Source organism: Ictalurus punctatus, chromosome 4 (genome assembly GCF_001660625.3).
Source record: "Ictalurus punctatus breed USDA103 chromosome 4, Coco_2.0, whole genome shotgun sequence".
Taxonomy (NCBI): Eukaryota; Metazoa; Chordata; class Actinopteri; order Siluriformes; family Ictaluridae; genus Ictalurus; species Ictalurus punctatus.
Window position 1 is genome coordinate 23,711,047 of NC_071284.1, and position 27,469 is coordinate 23,738,515.

General features: G+C 37.5%; 1 protein-coding gene across 1 annotated transcript in view; it reads left to right on the forward strand.

Moving 5' to 3' along the window:
- LOC124628034 (SH3 and multiple ankyrin repeat domains protein 2) overlaps nt 1-27,469 on the forward strand; it is a 161,987-nt gene that overhangs the window by 113,476 nt on the left and 21,042 nt on the right. The window contains exon 16 of the mRNA XM_053678083.1: nt 4,816-4,940. Within this exon, the coding sequence (XP_053534058.1) occupies nt 4,816-4,940 (125 nt within the window). The remainder of the gene's footprint in view (nt 1-4,815; nt 4,941-27,469) is intronic.

Sequence of the window (27,469 nt, forward strand, 5' to 3'; positions counted from 1 at the left end):
CCTAAAACACCCACATTTAGCTATTAACCACAAGAAAAACACTGTTGCTTTATGTTGGGTCACGCCTTCATCATCATCATCATCATCATCATCATCCCACACCAAACACATATGATTGATCCAGATTTTTAATCCAGATATTTTCATCTCAGTTCTAACCTTCATCATCATCATCATCATCATCATCATCATCATCATAATCATCATGCACTTTATATAGGTGTTCAACTGTGATTTGCACCAGAACACACACATGAAGTGCCTAAAAGAATTTTCCTAATTCCAGCACATACTTCTAGTCCATTTCAGTTCTTCTTCTTCATCACCATCATCACCATTATCTGACACTCCTGGTGAAACACACCATAACCGTTATACCTATTGTAATAACTGATTTCCTTAGCCTAATGCTTCTCCTCCAAACAATCACATCATGTCATTAAAAATCAAGGTGTGCAGGTTTAAACTAGCTTTAGTCATCCAGACTTCTGAGACCCTGAAATTTTGATTATATTTAATTTCTCACAATCCTCATCATCGCCTTCCTCAGAATCCTCACTCTCCTGCTAATGATAACCAAACATACCACTACAACCATGTCATTACTTTAAGAACAAATTGAAAAACAGATTTCATCTTCAGTTTAGTCTTCTTACCTGAGCCCAGATGAAGTTTTCCCCTTACCCCAAGTGGATTCAATCTAAAATTTAAAGGCTTGTGTCGGTAGAAGCTAATGGCTGCAGGTGAGAAAAAAAGTAAACTTTTCTTTTTTTAATTTGGTTAAGATTTGGTTAAGTTCTCCTTATATTCTGGTGTCTGTCAATAAAAAAGCTCCAGTGTATGTGGTATCCCAACACGAGAAAAACAAATGATCACTAACATCCAACTAATCAGGACAGGAAATTATACCTACTTGGCTGTAAGTGCTATAGTCTGTTAGTTCAGAAAGTTCTCCTCTTGCACTAGCCCCTTCCCTCAAGCACAACAGCACACAAGAGCATTATTTTCCTATTACTGTTCTCTTACTATACAGAATAATAACAGAATATACAGTACTGTGCAAATGTTTTAGGCACCCTATTTTATGACTTCTGCATTATCGAGTCAGTACAAAGAAAAATAAAAAAAAAAAAAACATTTGAAAAACATTAGTTTTTCAGCACAAAATGAACAAAAAAAATTTGCTTATTGTAAATTTTGTTACAGAAAAATGTGTGTATATCAGGAATGAAAGCAGCATCTTACATAAGAGAACACTACGGACAAAAAAAAACCACAATGAAGGCTGCTGGGGTTTGCTGCAAAAATAAGAAGCAAGTGTGACAGTCAAAGTCTCCAGAAAAACCGTGACTGGATCTGCAACATGCCCAATAAAACTTACAGCTCATTTCCTTATAAAACTGCACTAATTCTACCTGAGACTACTAGTTTTTTTTAAAGCAAAGGGTCATCAAACTAAATATTGACTTTGTTTCATTTATTACTGTTTATTACTGCACTTTATAGTTTTTGTTTTTAATGTAGAAACATTTCATGCTATTTTTGAAGGCATCTTTGCTCTACAGCATTTCTTTGCATGTGCCTAAGATTTTTGCACAGTACTGTATATGTATAATTAACATTACACACTCATACACACACACACACACACACACACACACACACACACACACACACACACACACACACACACACGTGTGTGTGTGTAATGCATGTGAGGTAATGTGAGCATGTGCGGTAATATTTTGTAGTTAATGATCAGGGGGGCAAGTTGGGGCGGCCAAAGTGGGGCCAAGTATTCCCATAAAATTATGGTGTAATAAAATGTGTGTAATTCAGTATAAATTCAGATTTTTATAAAATTATTAAAATATTGTATTTCATATGTATATATTATTAAATATATTTTATAAAGTCTAATTTTATACTGAATTACACATAGAATTATTATGCTGGCGATGACCATAATTTTATGGGAATACTTGACCCCAGCAAGATATGCAAATTGGGCAGAATATGGTGAATAGATAAAAAGAAATTAGGAACAATTCTGTACTCACTACACTCTTATTAAATTTGTACTATGCTTTAAAACAAAAATAGAATGAAACAGAAACTGGTTTGTGATTGTAATAATATACAGTACTGTGCACAAGTCAAGAAATGCTGTAGAGCAAAGATGCCTTCAAAAATAAAGAAATTAAATGTTTCTACATTTAAAGAAAAATACTGTAAAGAGCAGTAAAGAGTAGTAAAGGAAACAAAGTCACTATTTAGTTTGGCAATCCTTTTAAAAAATGAGTAGTCTCAGGTACACCTTCTACAGTTTTATAAGGAAATGAGCTGTAAGTTTTACTGAACATCTTGCAGAACCAGTCACAGTTCCTCTGGTGACATTGACTGTCACACTTGCTTCTTATTTTTGCAGCAAAATCCAGCAGCCTTCATTGTGTTTTTTGTCTGAAAAGTGTTCTCTTACATAATATGCTGCTTTCTTTACTGACATTTAATTTTGTGCTGGAAAACTAATGTTTGGAAATCTAAAATGTTTTTTTTTTGTACTGACTTGATAATGTAAAATAAAAATTTATAACAAAGTTGCTCCAAAAAATAATATGGTGCCTAAAACTTTTGCACAGTACTGTATGTGCTCTATTTATACAGTTTTTCTACTCTGCTAATCCAGCTGTTAGGGTTAGCATTAATAAATGCTATGAGGATTCCATGCTCTACACATTTACCATCATTAGCACACCCATCATAAGGACAAAATGGATGAGTTAACAGTGTGTTAGAGTGTGAGTTTAAGCAATGTTTCCCAATCCTGTAGCCGGTTTGATTTGAGTTTGCTTGGAGCCTAGTGAGAATGTAAACTGTTACCACGATCAAATTCAGGAAATACTGAACTTTTAAAAACTTTCCCCAAATAAAATTTACTGAATTGGTTCACTGCAGTTTTAAGCTATAATGGCTAATGTGAATCTGCAAATTAGTTGACAGAACAGCCGCTGTAAACAGCCATGAACATGAACATTTAATTTTGAGACACAGAGCTAATTTCTGAGCTTAATAATTTTAAATAAATGTAAATAAATACTTGACAGGAATAAACTAGCCAAATTAATATCTTATTTTATCTTTTCAGTCTACAAACACGTTTAATTTAATTTACATACTGCAACATCTTGTTTTTGAACCATTTGGGTTGCAGGTGTTATATTTATGAATCTCTGTGGATGTTATAATTTAAAACTTATTTTAAATTGCATAACACATCACTTTTCACTAAGTAGAAATGGTTTCACAGAGCTTTTAATCTCAAAAATGCATGCAGCGTTTAGTGGTAATGGAAAGCCATGCTATTGGTTGTTGGAGATGGTCAGAATGGTCACTCTCTTTGACAAAATTTAGCTCTATGGTCACTTTACACAGTTACAATTGAACATATGTGGTCAAAATTCTTTGCAACACAAGTTTTAACCTAACTACTCTTTATTTTCATGTGTTTACCTGCACACCTGCTCATTTATGGAGTTATCCAATCAGCCAATCATGTGGCAGCTGCACGATGTATAAAAGCATACAAATACAGGTCAGGAGACTGTGGAACATGATGTGGTCTTCTGCTGTTCTGACCCATCCACCTCAAGGTTCAATGTTGTGTGCATGCTGAGATGCTTTTCTGGAGTTTGCATGTTCTCCCCGTGCTGTGGGGGTTTCCTCCGGGTACTCTGGTTTCCTCCCCCAGTCCAAAGACATGCATGGTAGGCTGACTGGCATGTCCAAAGTGTCTGTAGTGTATGAATGGGTGTGTGAGTGTGTATGTGAGTGTGCCCTGCGATGGATTGGCACCCTGTCCAGGGTGTACCCCGCCTTGTGCCCCATGCTCCCTGGGATAGGCTCCAGGTTCCTCGTGACGCTGAAGAGGATAAGCGGTATAGAAGATGGATGGATGGATGAATTGAAGCCTGAACCAATCTTACCGTTTTCCTCTGACGTCTCTTGTCAACAAGGCGTTTCCAGCAACAGAGCTGCCAACTTGCTTAATGTTTTTTTTGTTTTTCACACCATTCTGTGTAAATTCTAGAGCCTTTTGTGTGTGAAAATCCCAGGAGATCAGCAGTTTATGAAATACTCAAAACAGCCCATCTGGCACCAGCAACCATGCCATGATCAAAGTCACATTGATCATATATTTTCTTCAATCTGATGTTTGATGTGAACATTAACTGAAGCTCTTGACCTGTATCTGCATGATTTTATGCACTGTGCTGCTGTCACATGATTGGCTGATTAGTTAAATTGGATCAATCTAGATACATGTGCAGGTATACAAATGTTCCTAATAAACTGGATGGTAAGTGTAGACTTTGAGACTTTACGTCCAACTACAGGCTAAATACTTCCCTTACTTACTAGCAACATTAGCCATCATTAGCTCCAGTGTAAGACTAAAGAAGCAAACTTCAGACCCCAAACATGTCTCAGCTTTTGGTTTGGCCAACTATACATGGGGTAAGAGGGCCAAAGTCTGAATTTCATCTCTGGCCAAAGTGTTCCTTTAAACTAATTAATACACACTAATACACTCCCATTTTACTACACAGCCATTTATAATAACTATAATAACTTAAAAAACGGAATAAAAATAAATCCACTTCCATTATCTCCCAAAAAAATCTAACAATTCCATCCCATCAAGGATGCGCACCCATTCTGAAACACTATCATACAATCTATCACTCTATCACTCAATCAAACCCATTTTAACTGTCTTCAAATTTTCTCGTTTCTACCTCCCAATACACTCAAAAGCGGACACGCCCATCGAGGAGTTTACACCTACTCCTGCTTTTCCCGCCCTTCAGTATCTGGAGTCAGTGGATGAAGGTGGAGTTGCATGGGAGGCGGGGCTTCGGACCGGTGACTTCCTCATTGAGGTAAGGTGCATTTCAAAGCTCTGTCCTCTCTCAAATGATGGAATACATTTTTAATTAGTGTTCTTACTATTATGACAGCCATAGTTACAAACTAATGATTTTATCCAATCAGTTGTCCAATCCAAATTGAACATTTAATTCTGCTGATCCTTATTATAACAAAACTCCATTGAACCTCAAGCTTTGCATGAAATCACATTCTTCTGTACTATTCTACATGATGTTTGAGTGTACAGTACATAACCGTACATAGTGTGTCCGGCAGGGCCATCTGGTATGAATGGGCTAGCACAGCCATCCATATGCTCTTAACTGCTGTTAACAAATGGGGTTTTTCATTATATTTTACTATTTTGGAGCCAAGAACAACAGCAACTCGAGTGGACATAAGAAGAAATACGTGTAACATATGAAGTAGAGGTTGGGGCTGATTTCTTTCTAGCTGAGACTGTAGATTTATGCAGCCTATTACAGATAGCCGTGTTAAGTGATGCCCCTTAGATTTAGTGTGCATTGAGACTGGTACAGCCATAACTTGTCATTAGCAGTGATTGTGAAGGCACATGTGAAGGGTATAATAAACATGAACGAGGTTTTTTATTAAATGTCTGAAGGAGAAACTAGAAGAAAGTACACATTACACAATGGGACGAATAATGTTTGGTGTGCCAAGGTGGGGCGAAACTATATCACCTAAAAAATGTCATTGATGTGCATGTTGTCTGTGTTTTTGCACATTTTGTACATTTAGAAATTTTCTCAAATGATCTTGGTCCAGATGCATGATAATTAAATTTCAGTTGGGTTGTTTGTTGTTTTTGCAACCTACACTTTTTTTGCCTCCTACAAGTTAGTAGCTACAGTAGCTAGTTAGCCACAAAAACTAGCCACATAAACTAAGTTCTGAAGTTGTGTTATATTCGCTAATTATATTTACCTACTCTACAAACACAAATACGGCTGTTGGCTACACTAGGAAACAAAGCACTTTACAATTGCAAACATACTTTTCCGTTTGAATGACAGCTTGGTCCGCCATACTGTGTTTGTTGGAATGTCATGGATATTTCTGATTGTGTGAACAGAATAAGAGGACTGCCTACTTTAAGAAGATATATATATATATATATATATATATATATATATATATATATATATATATATATATATATATATATATATATAGTATCTCCCAAGTATCTCCCAAAAGTGAGTACACCCCTCACATTTTTGTAAATATTTGATTATATCTTTTAATGTGACAACACTGAAGAAATGACACTTTGCTACAATGTAAAGTAGTGAGTGTACAGCTTGTGTAACAGTGTAAATTTGCTGTCCCCTCAAAATAACTCAACACACAGCCATTAATGTCTGGCAACAAAAGTGAATTAACCCTAAGTGAAAATGTCCAAATTGGGCCCAAAGTGTCAATATTTTGTGTGGCCACCATTATTTTCCAGCACTGCCTTAACCCTCTTGGGCATGGAGTTCACCAGAGCTTCACAGGTTGCCACTGGTGTCCTCTTCCACTCCTCCATGACAACATCACGGAGCTGGTGGATGTTAGAGACCTTGTGCTCCTCCACCTTCTGTTTGAGGATGCCCCACAGATGCTCAATAGGGTTTAGGTCTGGAGACATGCTTGGCCAGTGCATCACCTTCACCCTCAGCTTCTGTAGCAAGGCAGTGGTCGTCTTGGAGGTGTGTTTGGGGTCATTATCATGCTGGAATACTGCCCTGAGGCCCAGCCCCGAAGGGAGGGGATCATGCTCTGCTTCAGTATGTCACAGTACATGTTGGCATTCATGGTTCCCTCAATGAACTGTAGCTCCCCAGTGCCGGCAGCACTCATGCAGCCCCAGACCATGACACTCCCACCACCATGCTTGACTGTAGGCAAGACACACTTGTCTTTGTACTCCTCACCTGGTTGCCGCCACACACGCTTGACACCATTTGAACCAAATAAGTTTATCTTGGTCCCATCAGACCACAGGACATGGTTCCAGTAATCCATGTTCTTAGTCTGCTTGTCTTCAGCAAACTGTTTGTGGGCTTTCTTGTGCATCATCTTTAGAAGAGGCTTCCTTCAAGGGACGACAGCGATGCAGACCAATTTGATGCAGTGTGCAGCGTATGGTCTGAGCACTGACAGGCTGAACCCTCCACCCCTTCAACCTCTGCAGCAATGCTGGCAGCACTCATACGTCTATTTCCCAAAGACAACCGCTGGATATGACGCTGAGTACGTGCACTCAACTTCTTTGGTCAGCCATGGCGAGGCCTGTTCTGAGTGGAACCTGTCCTGTTAAACCGCTGTATGGTCTTGGCCACCATGCTGCAGCTCAGTGTCAGGGTCTTGGCAATCTTTTTATAGCCTAGGCCATCTTTATGTAGAGCAACAATTCTTTTTTTCAGATCCTCAGAGAGTTCTTTTGCCATGAGGTGCCATGTTGAACTTCCAGTGACCAGTATGAGGGAGTGTGAGAGTGATGACACCAAATTTAACACACCTGCTCCCCATTCACACCTGAGACCTTGTAACAGCTTGTGCCAGCGGTTTAGACATTAATGGCTGTGTGTTGAGTTATTTTGAGGGGACAGCAAATTTACACTGTTACACAAGCTGTACACTCACTACATTGTAGCAAAGTGTCATTTCTTCAGTGTTGTCACATGAAAAGATATCAAATATTTACAAAAATGTGAGGGGTGTACTAACTTTTGTGAGATACTGTGTATATGTGTGTGTGTGTGTGTGTGTGTGTGTGTGTGTGTGTGTGTGTGTGTGTGTGTGTGATTCTGCTCTCAAATTTGTACAAAATAAGGAAGCTCAGATGTCAGCAGCTGCTTTCTGTATGGGACAGTTATTATTATTTTTGAAGCACATAATTGCTGCACAAAAATCCTATCTAGAGGGCTGTTTTCTGACTGGGACGCATTCTATTTGGAAAGAAAAAAAAGAAGAAGAAGAAGAAATAAAGTAATAGTGTTTGATAACTGATGAAATAAAAGCAGTACTTAAAGCAGTACTCAGCTGTGTTTGTGTTGCCTGCCTACAGATCTTTTTTGTAGTTTACTTCCTCAGAATTAGCACCTCTCAGAGAACAGTTTGCTAAGACACACACACACACACACACACACACACACACACACACACACTTAAGCTGCAGTGTGTGCAGTTTGTCTCTAGTGTGATGATATATTCAGGATGCTGTCATTATTATAATAATGAAGCAATAAAGCTGTACAGTACCTTTCCATCCATTTTCTTTCTTTATTTCCACTCCCACATCTTTTTTTTTTTTACTGTTTTTTACACCACGCTTCACCCTTCCCAGTCTGCCTTTCCTTCTCTTTTTCATTTTATTTAAATTTTTATTTACTTGATCTCCAACTTGCCATTCTTTCTCTTTACTCTCTATTTACTCAATTACATGCAAAATACAGCAATTGTCGAACGTGACAACACAATAAAATCATTGATGAAAAGAGTTTTGCCACAGTTGAGTAGAGAACAAACAGCAAAACATAAATGGAAATGAAGAAATGGTCTTTGAGGTTTCTTGGCTACAGTTGAATTGAGGGTGGGAACTCCAATCTATTGGGTATAGCAGTATAGCTAGACAGGAACGCTGGTTATACTGAAATTGCCAAAGTTGGCAAAAGATAATTTCAGATTCAGAGACTGGAACGCTGGAGCTATGTATTTTATAGCAGAACTGTACTGCTAGCTTGCGAACTATGGTTAAAGATGGACGGTATTGGGGAAACACTTACCAAAATTAAGCAAATGAGTACACTGAGTACACATTAGAGTACACTGCTATGCAAAGCTGTCTATCTATCTATCTATCTATCTATCTATCTATGAGGGAATCACAAATTCCATTTCGCTGTGATTTCCATATAGTGGTACCTCCATATGATACATTTTCGATACAGCAAAAATGAGCATTGCCTGAATATGTGCCTCAATTGATTAAAACATTCAACATTACAAAAGTATAATAATTAATTCTGTATATAACACAGTGTTTGTGTGATCCATTCAGACTCTTGAGGTATTGCAAAAAAGCTGTTCATTAAAATGCAACAAAATGAAATTTAAAATAATGTTAAAAATGCTATTTTAAAAATGGGGCATATCTGAAGCGCAGGGCTTTTCCCATTTGGCTGTTATATAGTTGTGCTGTCTAAATGCAGCAGAGAGAGAGAGACAGAGTGTGTGTGTGTGTGTGTGTGTGTGTGTGTGTGTGTGTGTGTGTGTGTGTGTGTGTGTGTGTGTGTGTGTGTGTGTGTGTGTGTGTGTGTGTGTGTGTGACCTGCAGCTCTGTTTCTTTGAAACATGCCCTTCTGCATGCATGATTTACGATACTGCCCAGCTTGGCATAAAACTTTCATAAGAGTCTGTGTGTGTGTGTGTGACAGACAGCACTACACAATATAGGGTATAATACAGTGGTTTACTGTAGGGACAGTATGGTTCCAAGGTCTTTAGTTTGATCCTGAGCTCGCATTACTGTCTGTGCAGAGTTTTGCATGTTATCCTTGTGTTCATGTGGCTTTCTTCCAAGATCTCTGGTTTTCTCCCATCTCTGAAAAAACAACAACATGCAGGCAGGCATATTGACTGCGTGAAATTTCCCCTAGCTGTGAGTGAATGTGTGTGCGCAAGTAGCAGATGTTAGCTGAGTATGTCTTAGATGATGCCTGTTTCAGCAAGATGTGCACCAAAACTACTGTTATCATATAGAAGGAAACAAGAGGAATAATGTGTATCATGCTTCAAAAAGTTAGTTGGATGCCCCTCATCACCATCCAAACTTAGGGCCATTTGAAAAATATTTAAAATGTGTGAAAAAATGTTTCTTTGTTAGACTGTGTTTCTACACAGGGCTGCTTTTTTGTTTAGCAGCATGCATGCAACTCATTAAATGCAGTGCCTATCCTGGGAACACTGGTCACAAGGCAGGGACACACCCTGGCTTGGACACCAGTCCATCATGCATAATTATCTTGGAGGATAATTAAAGATGACACTTCACCCACTTTTATTTGAGATATGAGAGTACCCTGAGGAATCCCAGGTAAACACAGGGATGAACTCAGCACAGACTTCCCCTAACCAAGAACTGGTGGAGTGGCACTGATCCCTACTAAAATTTTGTGCCGTGGCAGTTGGTATATTAATGAGTTAATTTGTCAGTTGAAGAACTATAATGCTATGTATTCACATTTTGTCACTGCCACCAATGAAGGTATCTACAACTGATTGGTGCACATTGTACATACAATAAAATTTTGATATACTGTACAGTAATTATAGTACTATATAATAATATTCTTAATTATAAATATTATAATCTAAATGAACCGTTCCTGATTATAAAATGTTTCAACTTAAGTTTTTTAATAATAAAAAAAGGTAGAGTGGGAAACAGAAATCATCAGGAAATGCAGTTTATTATCTACAGTAGGTTCATTTTTATTAACAGGAAAGTTAGTACATGAAATAACCTAATTGAATAACAGAATGAATTAATGTCATGTAACACTTATCTAAAATAACTGCCAAAATATGAGATCTGAGATCTGCTTCTTCATTCATTCTACAAAATACATTTGCATGTGTAGTCATTAACAAGGGCTTGATTTACATTGTTTATTTACAACCCATACAATTATTAATCATTTCACACCAAGCATATAAAGCGGAACCATTATTGAAAGAATGTGTGATCATTTTACCAGTTTATCCAATCTTGTCAGTTATAACATAGATGCATGAGCACACAAATATAATACATACACATGCAAATACAGTTTACAGTGTAAATCGTGGTAGGTAGTAGTAGGGAGTAGGGAGTTAGCAATGTTTAGTATTCTCTGATGACCTCCATGCCTAATTCTGTGTCGTGTTTGCTCTGGACTCACGACTGCAACCAACCCCACCTCTTTTGCTGAAAGGACATATGCATCATGAGTTTCCTTTTAAAGGAAAGGGGCAGAGCTGAAAAGCTGTGTTTGGGCTGGAGGCGGGGCTAACTGACTAATCGGGTCATTTATACCCAAAGCCACTTATGACTCATTAAGTTAGTTGGGAACACATAAGCCTTACAGAAAAGATCATTTACATATTTGCCCATAGGGCTGTATGACATAGATAAAAATAGCATATTACAATTATATTACTTATATTATATTAACTATATGAATTATATATTATATTACACCCTGTGATATGGCAATATATTAAGAACAAACTGGTGAACCAGTTATATGTCAATGCCAAATTTAGCAACAGTCCCCAAAAAAGACTTATCAGGAACCTTTGAAATTGTGTGGCATATACATAGAACACATAACATGGTTGGTTAGAGGATATATTTATTGTACATATAGAAGTCTTCTATCAGTATTGCAAATATATATATATATATATATATATATATATATATATATATATATATATATATATATATATATATATATATATATATATATATATATCAATGACTGACTGTTAGAAAAATTGGAGTGAAGCTGGGAAAATGCAGATGCTCAAGTGCATTGTACATCAACACTAACCTATATATTGTGGCTTGGGGAAACCCTTTGGATGATGAAATTTTCTGTTACATGAATTTTTTTTGCAAACTACATATTTTCATTAACAAAAATATGTTTTTCTTTTGTATATATCTAAAAAATAAAAAATAAAAAATGTTTAATTAAGTTGTAGCATTTAAAACTGTGGTTAACCCCAGAAGTGAAAAAAGGAGAAAATTGCAACAATACTCTGGCTGTCTAAAAGCAATCACTATGTAGTAATGAAATTTTTTAAGATGGTGTCTGGTAAATTAACAGCTATGCACCAGTACCAAATTTTACATTTTGCCAGATGAATGTGTGTTAAAGTCAGACACTGGGGGTCTTGTAAATGCTAACGTGTAGAACGTACAGACGTGTACTGTAGTTTTCTAGTTCTGAAAGTACTCAAATGATTCTTCCATTTAATGATTAAAAAAAGCAAATGAACAAACTTTTTCCATCAGACAGCCTCAGTCATCTTACACTACCGCAGTTTATGTGTAAAAATCAAGAGATTTATTGAGATTGGGTGATCTATTGGATCAGATTATTAATCTGCATCATGCTAGTGCTAGATCATGTGTGTGTGTGTGTGTGGGGGGGGGGGGGGGGGGTGTATGTGTGTGTGTGTTCAGCTGGTGCTCTTTTACTGTCATATACAGTTGCAATTAAAATTATTCAACCCCAATTGCAAATCCGGTTTATTGTCAAGATTTACAGACTTTAAGCTGTTTGTAATGAACAAATAAAACAAAAACATTTGAAATAGTTCAACACAACGAATGTTTTAATTGGTTTCCCCAAATTCAACTGAAAATGCAACTTATAATGACTTCTCCAGTCTCAAAATTATTCAACCCCTTCATGGCAAGCATCTTTAGTACTTAGTAGTTGCTGTTTTTACCTGCTGCAAACAAGACACATAGCTTCTCGCAGCATTTCTGAGGAATCTTAGTCCATTCCTCATGAGCAGTTACCTCCAGTTCAGTAATATTCTTGGGTTTGTGTGCTGCAACCACCTTCTTCAAATCCCACCAGACACTTTCTATGGAGTTCAAGTCAGGTGACTGTGATGGCCCTGTAGAATCTTCCAGGACTTCTTCTGCAACAAAGCCTTGGTGGGGGTTGAATAATTTTGATTGCAACTGTAGTTGTTGCACTAAAAATACTATAAAACCGTTTTAAAAAACTACTACTACACCCATTTTTCTTTTTAATTTTCACATACTGTATCATTTGCGTAATAAGGTCAGATTTGAACTCTACAATGTTTATCTTATTCTGTCAATACTTTATGAACAGAAACACTTTCACTGAAAATGTTCTGGCCAGGTTTGTAGCATGCACACAGTGTAGTGACCTTCTACTGTCCAGTCTCACATGATTAATGAATCAGTGAATAAATAAATGATTGCCGAGAGAGACAGGGGGATACAGTGTCTTTCTCCTGCCTTCTGTACTGTACAGGTAATGGCAGGTCAAATTATTTTAAATTTGACCTGCCATTGTGGTTAGTATGTTGTTTTATGTAGCACCATGGTTCTAGAGGAACGTTGTTTCATTTCACTGTGTACTGCACCAGCTGTATATGGTTGAAATGACAATAAACCCACTTGAACTTGAAATAATGTAGTTACATTATTAGATAATAGTAGCATCATGACAGCTGTCCTCTAAGGACCATTATTTGAGACAAATGTGAAGGATTTCAAATTATCATTGTTGTTGCCTTTGTTGTTGCAGTATGTGGTAGTGTTCACCTACATCATAGACTAGCAATCCATGTATAAACATGCATATTTGCAAGAATTACTGTGTTATGTTTGACAATACTGCTTTCTGCTAGTAGTCCTTATTCACAAACACTCTGACAATTGGATATTTGAGAAGCCAGACATAAGACACCCACACAAGTGATCAGTAAATCTGAGTAGTCTGAGGATGTGTATGAAATGGCACACATATAATGCACCAGTATAAAGTGCATACACCATAATATTGATTGTAGTACTATGCAGTATAGAGCACAGTATGTGATAATTAACATTTAATATATATTACAGGCTACTATACCTGTCAGGCCAATTTTCTTAGTATTACCTTGCTTAATTTTTGTGAAGAGATTATATACTTGGTAATTAAAACCAAAAACCACTTAGTGATGCAACAGAGAAGGACATAAAGCAATTTAGCAAAAACAGCTAATTTTCTGTTCAGTCTGTTGTAAACATTTATAGCCAATTTTGTCTGAATTTTAAAAAAAAACATTTTAGGAATGCATTAACAGTAAATGTATTAATGTGATAATAATTGGAATAGACAGAACAAGTAACAAAAAAATAGCAAATTAAAACGTTTTCTAGCTAATGGTAAGGGGAAATACGTATTCAAACATTCTTATTTTTGTTATTTAATATACTTCCAGTGAACACATAATGTCTTTTGACTTTGTAATTATAAATATGAACAAAAGTGTACTGTATGTATTCAAAAGAATAACAAAAATATATGTTTTCAAAATGAAATTGATAGGGAAAAATGTATTTTGACAGCACAAATTAACAACATTTGTTCTTTGTGGCAAAGCCATTGTTGGCAATTACAGCTTTGAGATCTCTACTGTTAGATGTAATTAGCTTTTTACAGCATTATTTACAGGCTTATTTCGGCCCATTCCTGTTGGCAAATTGTCTTTAATTCCACAAGGTTACCAGGGACCCTCTGATGGGCTCATAATTTCAAACTGTTCCACAAAAAAAATCAGGAGATTGGCTAGTCCATGCAAGCACTTTCACCTTCTTTTGTAGAAACGAGTCTTCAGTTATTTTGGCTGAAAATTTGAGGTTATTGACTTGTTCCTACACCTATCTGCACAGATTCAGCTTCATGGCTGATGAGATTAAATTCTTCTCTAATTTGTCCCGATACATTGTTCCATTCATGTCAATGACATGTTATGCACCAGTACCACTTACAGAGAAATAGTCCCATATCATGGTGCTCCTACCTCCTTACTTCACTGTAGATATGGGAATCATACAGACAGCCCTTCTTTCTTTCTTCAAACATGACAAGCTGAGTTATTGACGGGGAGTTCTGTTTTTGTTTTGCCTTTTTTCCAAAAGAGCTCTGATTTGTCTATACATTTAGATGCACATCTTTGTGCTTCTTTTTTTAGCAGAGAAGTCTTGCATGAGGTGTAGGAATGGAGATGATTGCTGCTTATTGTATTCTAAATGTTGTTCCTGCTTTCAGTTCGACCTGCAACTATATTCTAATGACTGCTCTTTTCTCTCTTACTTTCCTTATCATTAGTCTGAGAGTGCACTGTGAAATTTTTCATAGCGCACCTGTCCAGGGATGATTAGATGTGGTTCCATTAACTGTCCACCTGCATATTATTGTACCTGTTGTACTGAGAGAGATGTTCAAGGTCTTTGCTATGGCTCTGTAGTGTTTAGGTTTTTTTTTTACATTCGAGTGTTTAATAATGTTGTAACTTATATTCGATAAGGAAGCTCCTTCATCATCACCCTGATTGGTACTTGTTACGTGAAATCTTCCCAGCCAATGGGAATGGTGTCCAGGTGCAATTTGCCCAGGAACACTTTTGTGTATATATTTTGTACATTTGTATATACGGTATGTCCGAATTTTCATATACACTTCTTATTTATATATACTTTTTATACCACATTTACATGTATGTGAACATTTCCTGAAGCTCTTGACCTGCTGCTGCATGATTTTATGCATTGTGCTGCTGCCACATGATTATCTGATTAGATACCTGCATGAATGTGTAGGTGTACAGGTGTTCCTAATAAAGTGGATGGTAAGCAACTATTATATACTGCTGACAGTAACATAGTCATCATATGTGTGGATGGATTAAACACCAATTTCTCTGATAGCATGTGGAATGGAGCTTTACTACTGTCTAGTGGTGTTGACAAAAAATTATATGAAGCTACTACTGGAGGAGGGGCATTAATTTTTTGTTACAGAGATGGTGAGGACAGATTTAGTGGTGGCTGTGTAGAACTGACCCAATAGGTATACCCTCAGCTGAGCCTTTTGCTATTGCAGCTGATATTGGCTTTCCACTTCAGTTACTGGAAGATAGTGGTGACTATGAACTTGCAATTCACCACAGCCATTCTTTTCTTGTATAATAAGGGAAGTGAGTAGTGGGTTTCAGCTATCGGTATGCATCAATATAATACAAAATATACTATATACAGGTGTAGTGAAAATAACTGATAGATAAAACAATTGGATATGAGTGGAATGAAGTGGAATGACAAGCACACACAGTAAGGCTGTAACTGAATGCAAGTACATTATTCCGGTCGAACAGATAATGCATCCTAAGCTAATATGAATACAGATGCGAAATATTAGGCATAGTGTTCTTCTTTTTTCCATAAAGCTTGTGAGAGTATATGTGCATCAAGAATGAACAAAAAAAAATGTTGCATCGATAGTGCAATGTTTTTACTTTAATGTGGAGCTAAGAGAACGGCTCACTGAACCTTATGGGGAGGGTTGCCAGGTTTTAGCAAAATTCACACCTTGAATACAACTCAAAAACCACAATAAGAGACATGAAACTTGCCCATACTGTTCAGGATAGGAACGTTTAGGCACATTGTTCTTTTTCAGCCTTTTGGTTAGACTGAATATGAAAACAGATACAAATATTTAACACTAAACACATACAAATACAAATACAGATAATGGCATTGTGTTATACCCCTAATACACAGAGAGTGTAGGAAACTGTTGGGACTCAATGTTGCACAGTTCAGTAGAGCTTTTGGGGAACATCCAGCTATGATGTTGAGTGTGCTTGTGCATGGTTTGTGGACAAAGACATATAACTCTGTGTGGACAGATTTCATCAAGAATCACACTGAAGGTCCCATCATAGCTTCAGTTGAGGCAGCTTATCCAGAGATCATGGTGCATTAGAACCTCAGACTTTCAGACTTATGCAACTGGAGACTAATGCCCAAGAGTTTTCTGAGTTTGCAAGAATTTATACTAAGGAGTGACTATATATTTTTCTCTGCCTCTCCTCTTTTGGTGCAGCTGATTGGTCAGCCAATTCCAATTCAATGTTTATAAAATGCCTCTATCATGAAACTGTAGTATTGTACAGTCACAGAACGTAGTCCAAAGTTCCAAGTATGGTTTTACATTGCATTTAACACCAAACATGACCTTGTTGTTGACTTCCCTGTGCCTTTGAATAAAACCTGCTAGGATTACATGTTCATGGAGCATGTAGATATCAAACAAACAGCGCAGTGCACGAAGACGGAGGTTATGAGTGTCCTGAGCACTTTTCTGATTTGATGTATTTGAAAAGAAAGTGTTCTGTAATACCAGATCATTTGATACCTATTTGTCTCATTGTTGAAGTTTTCTTGGGGAGACAGTCTTATCAATCCTGTGTGTGTGCCCCCTTGGAGCAGATTGGAATGGAGTCTTGTGTGTTGTAGATTGCTAGCCATCCTGTTTGTTAGGTATCTTGACAGATTTGACCATCCCAGGCAGTTAGAAAATGGAGTTTATAGAAACAAGAAGTGCCCTTTAGTGCTCTAATAATGGGGTCTGTGTTACCCAGTGTTCAGCCTTCATGCTTTGTTGTATGGCTGGATTGTATAAGACATATTTTAGGGGCTATAGCACTGGTACAAACTTCTCATAATCTCTGAAGAGATTAATGACTGTGTCATCTGCAAAGTTTAACAGATGGACCCTTGAATTAGAAGAGCAATGGAAAGAGTATGCATTAATGGGGTCACCAGATCTAATGGATAGGGGTTTCAGAAGTGAGAATCCCCAGCCTTAACTTCTGCCTCCTACCAGTCAGAATGTTGGTGAACTTTTAATATTCATAGGCAACTATGTTGAGTTGGGAGAGTTTGGAGTGGACCAGATCAAGAATGATTCTATTAAACTGAATTGAAATCCATAAAAAGGATCCTAGTGTACACCAACAGACAGTCAAGGTATTGGAGGAGAACATGTATCGCCATGTTGACTGAATCATTAACAGATCTACTGCCCTAATAGGTGAACTGCAGGGGGTCCAATTAAAGCTCTATAGTGTTCTTCATGTGACCATTAACCTAAGGAACATTTTAGTACCTGCAAAATATACAGTAGAAGAAAACATACTGCAGTATAAACATGTAACCATGTTTAGTTTCTTCTGTTTTTTCCTACTGCATTGCTTTGTGGGATGCATTATAACCATGAAGATAGCACTGGCTGCATATTTAGAAATGTTGGCTTGAGTATTAATATTCACGCTGTTCACATACTGTGTACTGCATACTGTTGATGGACAGGGCATAGTATGAGTGCACGTATGTACCAGTATACACACAGACACACACATACGCATATATACACCATGCTTTAGATTTTATTTTTCACCCTGGCATGTGGTGCTTCTGTGACATCAGCTTCCTGGGCTGTTGCCTTGGTTACACAGGCCTGTGATACCTCTGCTTGGATTGCTCTGCTTGGATTGCTCTTACACACACACGCACACACACACACACACACACACACACACACACACACACACATTCCTCATCCTGTGAAGTGCTCCGCCTGCTAACCCAGTTTTGCTTGGCACAGCTGAAGGGCAGCAAAGCACAGCGTTTAAGTGTGTATCACTGTACAAACCTGTGCGTAAGTGTGTGTGTGTGTGTGTGTGTGTGTGTGTGTGTGTGTGTGTGTGTGTGTGTGTGTGTGTGTGTGTGTGTGTGTGTGTGTGTAGCCCTTATGTCACATGCTTATGCATTCTGGGACATTCTCCTTGCTGCAAATAAAATAGGCAAGCATTATTATCATTCTTTGCTCATCCTGCATCCATTTTTTTAGGATAGATATACTCCCATTATGCCAAAGGAATAGAAAGTATTATTTCAAATATTATTTCAAATATTTAAAAAATAATTCAAAGAAACTATTAATGCCAAACTAATGCCAAAAGGGTTGCATTAAACATTCATCAAGGCTTAAATTTAACAAAAAAAAAACACAAGAATGAAATGATAAATGATAAATGATAAAACACTGCTCAAAACTGGCTAAGCTCATTCATAAGGCTGATCAGAGAACCCAGATGCTGGGATAGCTTTCACCTGCTAGGTTAGCTTTCACTTGCTAGGTTAGCTTTCACCTGCTATGTTAGCTTTCACTTGCTAGGTTAGATTTCTACACTAGGTTAGCCTTCACCCTCTAGGATAGACTTCACCTGCTAGGTTAGCTTTCACCCACTACGTAATCCAGTACAGCATAGACTTTCAGCTCAATAGCTCTAATTAAAGTTTTTACATGATGATTTCATTTAATGAAGGAAAAAATAGTTATCCAACACTACAATAAGAAACTCAGTGAGTGTGTGAACAATGTTTGATACAATAGCCTACTTGCACAAGTGTGTACACCCCTTAACTAATACTTTGTTAAAGCACATTTTGCTTGAATACAGAGCTCAGTATACAGTATTTTAGGTACGAGTCTACCAAATTAACACATCTTGATTTGGCAATTTTATTCCATGCTTCTTTTCAAAAATGCTCCAGATCAATCAAATTGCAAGGGGATCACCTGTACATCCCCTTGCAATTTGATTGATCTGGAGCATTTTTGAAAAGCCCTCTTCTAGCCATTCTACAGGTTTTATTAGATATTTATTATATTATATTATATATTATATTACATTTATATATATATATATATATATATATATATATATATATATATATATATATATATATATATATATATATATTTATTATATTACAGGTTTGATTTAGCTCTGAGCTCCGACTGGCCCATTCCGAAACGTTGATCTTCATCTTACGAAGCCATTCCTTTGCTGACTTGGATTTGTGCTTTGGTTTGTTTTTATGCTGGAAGGTGATATTTTTCTTCACTGTCTATCAGAGGCAAGTTGTGTGCCAAAATAGATTGGTATTTGGAACTATCTATGATCTTACTATACCCCCAATCCCAGGTGAAGAGAAAAATCCCCATAGCATGATGTTACTTCACAGTGGGTTTGGTGTTCTTTAGGTGATCAGCTGTCTTGTTTTTGTGCCAAACATATCTTTTAGAATTACGCCCCAAAAGTTCTACCTTGGTCTCATCAGACCAACACATTTTGCCACATGATTTTGCAACATTTAGGTGGGCTTTCATGTTTTTTTTTTTTTTAGTTTTTTTTCTGTCTAGCCACATTACACCACAGCCCAGACATGTGAAGAATATGTCAGATTGCTGTCACATACAGGGAGTGACCCGAATTTACCAAATGTTGTTGCAGCTCTTTAATGTTGCTGCAGGTCTCTTGGCAGCCTCGCGGATAAGTTTTCACCGTTTTCAACTTTGAAGAGTCATCTTGTTCTTGGTGATGTCACTGTGGTTCTCCATTTTCTCCATTTGTTGATGATGGCCTTCGTGGTGTTTCATGGTACATCTAATGTTTTGGGAATTCTTTTGTACCCCTCTCCTGATCAGTACCTCTCAGTAATAAAATCAAGTATGTGCTGTGTAAACTCTTTGCGGATCATGGCTTCATTAGTCAGATGAAACCAAAAAGAAAATCCTACAGAAACAGCTGATCCGTATTTGAGGTTAATCAGAATCTCTTGATTGATGACAGATGTATGATAATTACATTTGAACATGAGCTTGAATGGAATTGTTTATTTCTGAGTACAGTCACATGCCCCACTATAAAAGGGTTTGCACACACATGCAACCAGATATCATTTTTACTTTTAAAAATGATAATTTTTCCACTGAAAGCAGGTTCTTTTTTTTCACTTCAATTTTGCTCAATGCTACACGACATTAAATATGGAAAAAGATCTGCCATGATTTATCTTGGTTTAATTTTTTTCCTTATATCACACAACCCTGACATTTTAACAGAGATGTGTAGACTTTTTAAATCCACTGTACATAGGTTACTGCGATTAATAAAATGTTCAAATAATATGGAAGTCCTATTGTATAAATCCTAGGGTTAAGTTTGAGCATCTCTGCTCCACTGCGTAAACAAAATAAATAGTTTGACCCTACCCAAATATGCCTTCTTTCTATAAGAAATTATTATATTACTTACTATTTTGATAAAACTCAATTCATTCAATATAGACATTAGTCCATGACCTCATTTTGTGTCTTCAAGCTACTTTTTGAGCATGCATAAGCTACTTCCCCCTGAAAAGGTTCAGCAACAGTGCGTAGGATGACCTGATAAACCAACAGTGTGAAAATAATTGTCAGAGTTTGTAAAGCTATGCTCAGCTGAAATAATGATAATGAGTCTTTATTGATCACATATACATATGCACAGTATACCCCAGCATGTTAGGAAGCTGGGGTCAGAGCACAGGTTCAGCCATGATACAGCGCCCCTAGAGCAGAGTGTTAAGGGTCTTGCTCAAGGGCCTTATTCATAGCCTTAGTGTTTTGCTGCTAATTCACAGTTCTTGTTTTGTGTTTGGTTGAGCTATAAATTAAAGAAATTCTACACTTGCATCTGTCTCCACCTTGGAATCGTGACAGCCTGGCAGTGCTGGGGCTTGAACCCCCGACCTTCCGATCAGTAACCCAGAGCCAAACCACCAAGCCACCACTGCTTGATATGAATTTTTAATCTGATTATTATTACTAATTAATCTATTATTTATCAATCTATAAATCATGCTAGTGCTAGATCGTGTGTGTGTGTGTGTGTGTGTGTGTGTGTGTGTGTGTGTGTGTGTGGTGACATTCTCAGGAATCTTCTCTCACTCTCCATTGTGATCAGTGTAATTAAATACATTCAGACCCAGAAGATGCAGTCAGTGAATAAACACACACACACACACACACACACGCGCGCGCACACACACACGCGCACACACACACACACGCACACACACACACACACACACACGATTATTCTACAGCATGTTGAAAATCTGAAGACTCTTTATCTATGAATTAGAGAGTTTGTTGGAGAGAGAGAGAGAGAGAGAGAGAGAGAGAGAGAGAGTGTGTGTGTGTGTGTGTGATGGACCTGCCTATGCTGGTGTGTGTGTGTATTATTCTCTGAGTTTAAGAACAGGCATTAGCTCTGCTGCAGCTGTTTGTGTACGTGTGCTTGTGTGTCTGTGTGTACTGTAATGCTCTGTTAAAGCTAGCAGTGATGATTCATGCCACTGCAGACGTCATTGAGAGAAGGAAAGACAGTGAAGAAGACAACGATAAAGACAAAGTAGATTGACATGAAACATGTCTGTAAAAATAGAAATTACACATCGACACATCTTATGTTTAATGATCACATAGTACATACATACACAGGCTGAATACTGGGGTGTGTCGCTCTTTCCGAGATGGTCATCTCAATGCACGATCAACAATTTAAAGCAACTGTAGACAGTAGGAAAAAGGCAGACAATAGGTGCAGTGAAGGCACTTATATATAATGTTCACATATTAGAGAGTTCTAAGTTAAATTTTTTGATTTGGTTAAAACATTTATATTCTAATTTTAATATTGATAGTAAAAAGTGAGTGCTAAATCAGTTGAGTCATTTCCTTACAGCTTACAACTATGCATAGACAGCGGGATCAAGGGAACTCTTAGTCCCTGACCTAGTGAACTAGCATGAGGATAGAGCAATTCTCTCTGGATAAGGGTGTCTGCTAAATGCTGTAATTGTAATAAAAAATAAGCAATTTATACTCTACAGCATATTCCATATATACAGTATAAAGGTGTTACTTTACAGTATAAAGTAATCCATGCAAATGATATGATCTGATGTCGATCAAGTCAAGGTTTACATTAGTCAGGCTTCTTACGTGTAAATTTACACACACTCAGGAGGATGAGTAGTATATGGATGTTTTTCCGAATTTACGAGATTTTTATTAATATGAAATATCTTGTGTAGACGTTCATACAAATGACTTACGAATGAATCCATGTCTATCCAGCCTGAAAAATGAGGCCCATTGTTTGGATCAGTTGCATTTGTATTCAGACAGTTTCATGAAACAATAACAAACAATTTCCATGTTTAAAGTCTCTGTCATAAATACAGGTACAACACATACTAGCGAGTGCTCTACACATCATCACAACCAAACAAATACGCAAACAATTCAAAGGTTACAAATTACATAGCAGCTTGAAACCACAAAACTACAGATGTATCAAAAGCAGTTTTCTGTATTAAATACACTATTGATGAGTGCCTGTCGGCTTTAATCATGATTAAACAACCATTTATATTTACATATAAATAAGGTTTATCTGCCATCACTATGCATTTTGGTAATATGTGTGGAAGTAGTATGCATCAGTTATGCACAGAGAATTATGGGTAATAATACAGTATAGTGAACTCTCCCAGGAAGAGAATTTGTCCAACAAGAATTCAGATGAGGTTACAAAATGACTGCACCCCAAATAATGATTTTATACAGTGAATAGGGAATGAATTCAGACATGGTGCTGGCCCCTCGGTGTGTGATGCCTGTTGTCATGGTGACTATTGCCAAGCATCCTGCACTGAAGCGGCCAGAAGGAGCTTTACAGCTTGAGTGATAGACTATTCAGCCAATCAGAGGAAGCTCTGGCTATGTCCGATGTTATGGCCATACCATATACGAACCATGGAGGTGCACAGTCAATTATTACAACACCTCACACACACACACACACACACACATACCAGCATTGGAGTGTGTATTTTCCCATAAGTCTGTTTATACATTCATGAGAAAAAGTAAGTACACCCTCCTTTAATTCTATGTTTTTATTCATCAGCGTCTAAATCACAGTTGTGTGGTCCTCACCACACCAACTTCTATAAACAAACAGATAACCTCAGGTGACAAAAAACAAACAAACAAGCACAACAGATTGCAATATTTAGTCATTTTTTCATAAAAAGTAAACCAACATTCAGAAACCCAGTGGGATGTAGAACCATCTTTAGCAACAATAACATGGAGTAAATGTTTTCTGTAGGAGTTTATTAGTATCTCATCATTTTGGAGTAATTGCTTCACTTCATTGATGTTTGAGGGCATTCGTTTCTGCACAGCTCTCTTAAGATCCTGCCACAGCATCTCAGTGGGGTTGAGGTCTGGACTTTGACTTGGCCATTCCAACACCTTGATATTTTTCTTCTTTAGCCATTCACATGTCGATTTGCTGGTGCACTTGGAATCATTGTCCTACTGCATGACCCAATATTTGGCCCAGCTTAAGCTGCTGTACAGAAGGCCTCGTCTCAAGAATATTCTGGTGTAAAGTGGAGTCCATCGTTGTCTCAATGACTGCGAGTTGTGGCTACAAAACAAGCCCAAATTATCACCCCTCCACCACCCTGCTTGACAGTTGGTATGAGGTGTTTGTTGTGATATTTACATTTACATTTACATTTATTCATTTAGCAGACACTTTTATCCAAAGCGACTTACAAATGAGAAAATACAAGCAAAGCGATATATCAAGCAGAGAACAATACAAGTAGTGCTACCATACAAGATCCATTAATAGAGTTCTAGGAGAAGCAAAGTCACAGAGTTGAGGTGTAAGTGCCAGAGTAAGGGTTTTTTTTTTTTTTTTAGTGGTTGTTTAGGTGTTCACGGAAGAGGTGGGTCTTTAGCTATTTCTTGAAGATGGTGACAGATTCTGTGGTCCGGATTGAGGTTGGAGGTTCATTGCACCACTGAGGAACAGTTAGTTTGAAGGTTCTTGAAAGGGACCTTGAGTCACACTGAGTAGGCACTACTAAGCGTCGGTCATTGATTTATCGCAGATTGCATGAGGGAACGTAGGCCTTCAGGAGAGAGTTGAGGTAGATGGGTGCTGTTCCAGACAAGGTCTTGTAGGTGAGCATTAAGGCCTTGAATTTGATACGGGTGGCTACAGGAAGCCAGTGGAGGGAGATGAAGAGGGGTGTGACATGGGTTCTCTTGGGCTGGTTGAAGACGAGCATTCTGAATCATCTGAAGGGGTTTGATGGAGCTGGCTGGGAGGCCTGAGAGTAGTGAGTTGCAGTAGTCCAGTTTTGAGATAACAAGAGCCTGGACTAGTAGTTGTGTAGCCTGTTCGGTGATGTAGGGTCGGATTTTCTTGATGTTGTACAGGATGAACCTACAGGACTGTGCAGTCGTTGAGATGTGGTCTGTAAATGTCAAGCTGTCATCCAGAATCACCCCAAGGTTCCTGGCTGTCCTGGTTGGCTTGAGTGTGGTCGAGCCAAGCTGTATAGTGAGGTTGTGGTTGATTGAGGGACAGGCTGGGATGACCAGAAGCTCAGATTTTGCCAGGTTGAGCTTAAGGTGGTATTCCCTCATCCAGACCGAGATGTGCTGTGTTTGGTTTTGGTTCACCAAACATGATGACCAAACATCTCCACCTTGGTCTCATTAGTCCAAAGGATATTGTTCCAGAACTTTTGTTGTTTGTTCACATGCAATTTTGCAAACCTATATCATGCTGCCATATCTTCTTTGGAGAGAAAGTCTTGTAGGTCACATGATTTAGCTCTTGGGTTTTTCTTTATGCAGTATCTCTGAGCATTAAACAGTCTGACTTTGGACTAAATTTGTGTGGATGCCCACTCCTAAGATTGGAAACTGTCTTGAAGGCTCTCCATTTGTAAACAATCCTTCTCTCTGTAGAGTGGTGAATTTTTCAGACAGCTACTTCACATAGAAAGCAAACTGACACCTGATTATAGTTTGAAACATTAATCCAAAATGAATAATGTGTGTTCTGTTGATATGTTGTATGTAACCTAAAACCTTTTAACAGTCTCTCTTTGAATGATTTTTGTATTGGACGTGTGATTATTGAACATAAAACCAGTGGCTGAATTTATAAAGCTGCATTGCAACAAGATTAAATATGTAAATAATGACTATGACCATAGTAACTTATCTATAGCAAATATATAGCTGTACATTATCTTACCTGTGTCTGAACAGTGTTTATGTCTGCACTTTGTACTGCAGGTGTGATAGTGTCGCAGTGTGGATTTTATTGCTGGAGGATAGAGACAGCAATGCATCTTTTTCAGTACCATTAACTTTTTTTTTTTATTGTTGTTAAGAACTATTTAGGAAATGTGTTGAGCAAAGCACTGGCAAGAAAAGAAAAATTGTTGACCAAAATGACCACTTCAAATTGCCCAATGGTGTCAGTGATTGTGTGTGTGTGTGTGTGTGTGTGTGTGTGTGTGTGTGTGTGTGTGTGTGTGTGTGTGTGTGTGTGTGAGTGTTTAGTTTTTTAGCTTAGGATTAGATGTAGTGTTGCATTAATTACCTGCATTAATAGTTATGTCAAAGGAAGGTCCTTATAAGGATAGTAAGACAAATGTGAGTGATGCTCTGTGATGGACTGGCATCCCATCCAGAGTTTATTACCGCTTTGGGCCCACTGTCTTTGGGATATGCCCCAGATCATCTGAAATCTGGTTTACTACAAAGTTACTGAATTTAATGAAAATCTTAAAGTCCTCAACTCAGTGATTCATTTACTATAAAGGCATGCAGGTAACCTAAGAGTGATGAATAGCATTTAAATTGATGGTTTACACCAGAAGTGATGCAGCATGCTGCTACCTCTCTGTGATGCTTTTCAGCTTACATATGTCATACTGTATATGTGGATCATTTGTTTTAGGGATTTCTTGCATTAAATTTAAACAACAAATTTTTGACTGGTAATCAGGTGGTTTTAAAGATGCATAACCACTCTATATGATCATTCATTCATTAATCTTCATTAAGCACTATCATAGTTAGGATCACCTACATAGTTAGGATCAGCCACGGGCAGCTGTGGCTCAGGTGGTAGAGCGGGTTGCACATAAAGAATAAAATAGGAATAAAATAAACAAAGAAATAGGAATGAAAAAAGAAAAAAAGAATTACAATAAACTGTTTGCATATGTGTGCACAACCTTTTATAATGACCTTTAATCAATGAAGAGATTCTGATTAAGCCCAAATATCAGAGATCAAAGAGCAGGTGTTTCTGTAGGATTTTCTTGACATGTTGGTTTTATCCAACTGCAGAAGCCATGGTCTGCAAAGAGCTTACAAATTATTACAAAGTATTGATCAGTAGAGGGGTACAAAAGTATTTCCAAAACATTACATGTACCATGATACAACATGAAAGCCAACATGGCCAAAATGGGGAAAAACAGTGACGTTACCAAGAATACGACGTCCCTCCAAAATTTAAAACATTAAAGGAGCTGACGAAATATTTGGCAAGTACTGGTCACTCCCTACATGTGACACCAATCCCATATTCTAGTCTGGGCTATGGGGTAGGGTGGCTAGAGAGAAGGCCTTTCTCACAAAAACAAACAAGCAAACAAACCAAAAAAAACATCCAAGCCAGCATAAATCCCCCCAATCAAGCTGGCAAAATGTGCTATGGTCTGATGAAACCAAAGAAGAACTTTGTAGAACAAAGTAGAAGTTAAAGAAGAACTAAAGGCGCACAAACAAAATAACTTCTCACCCAAAGAACACCATAGCCTCGGTGAAGCATGGTGGTGGCAGCCTAAGCACACATGGTGCATACTTATTCAACCAGGCTATTGTAAGTTTTTTATTTTTATTTTTTTCCTACAATGTTTCTATTTATTAGTCACTTGAATTTTGTTGTTTGCTACAGTATATGACATAAAAGGTGGAAAAAGAACTGGCCAGACTTGTCTTGGTTTAATTTTAATTTTATTTTTTTACATTACAAAAACTTAAAAGTAAATGTTTTAGTTTATACAAAATTATAGTGTGATTTTTCATTTTAATCTACCTGTCCAAGGTTTTTCATTCATTCCCATTGTTCCTGATTTAAGTAATATTAT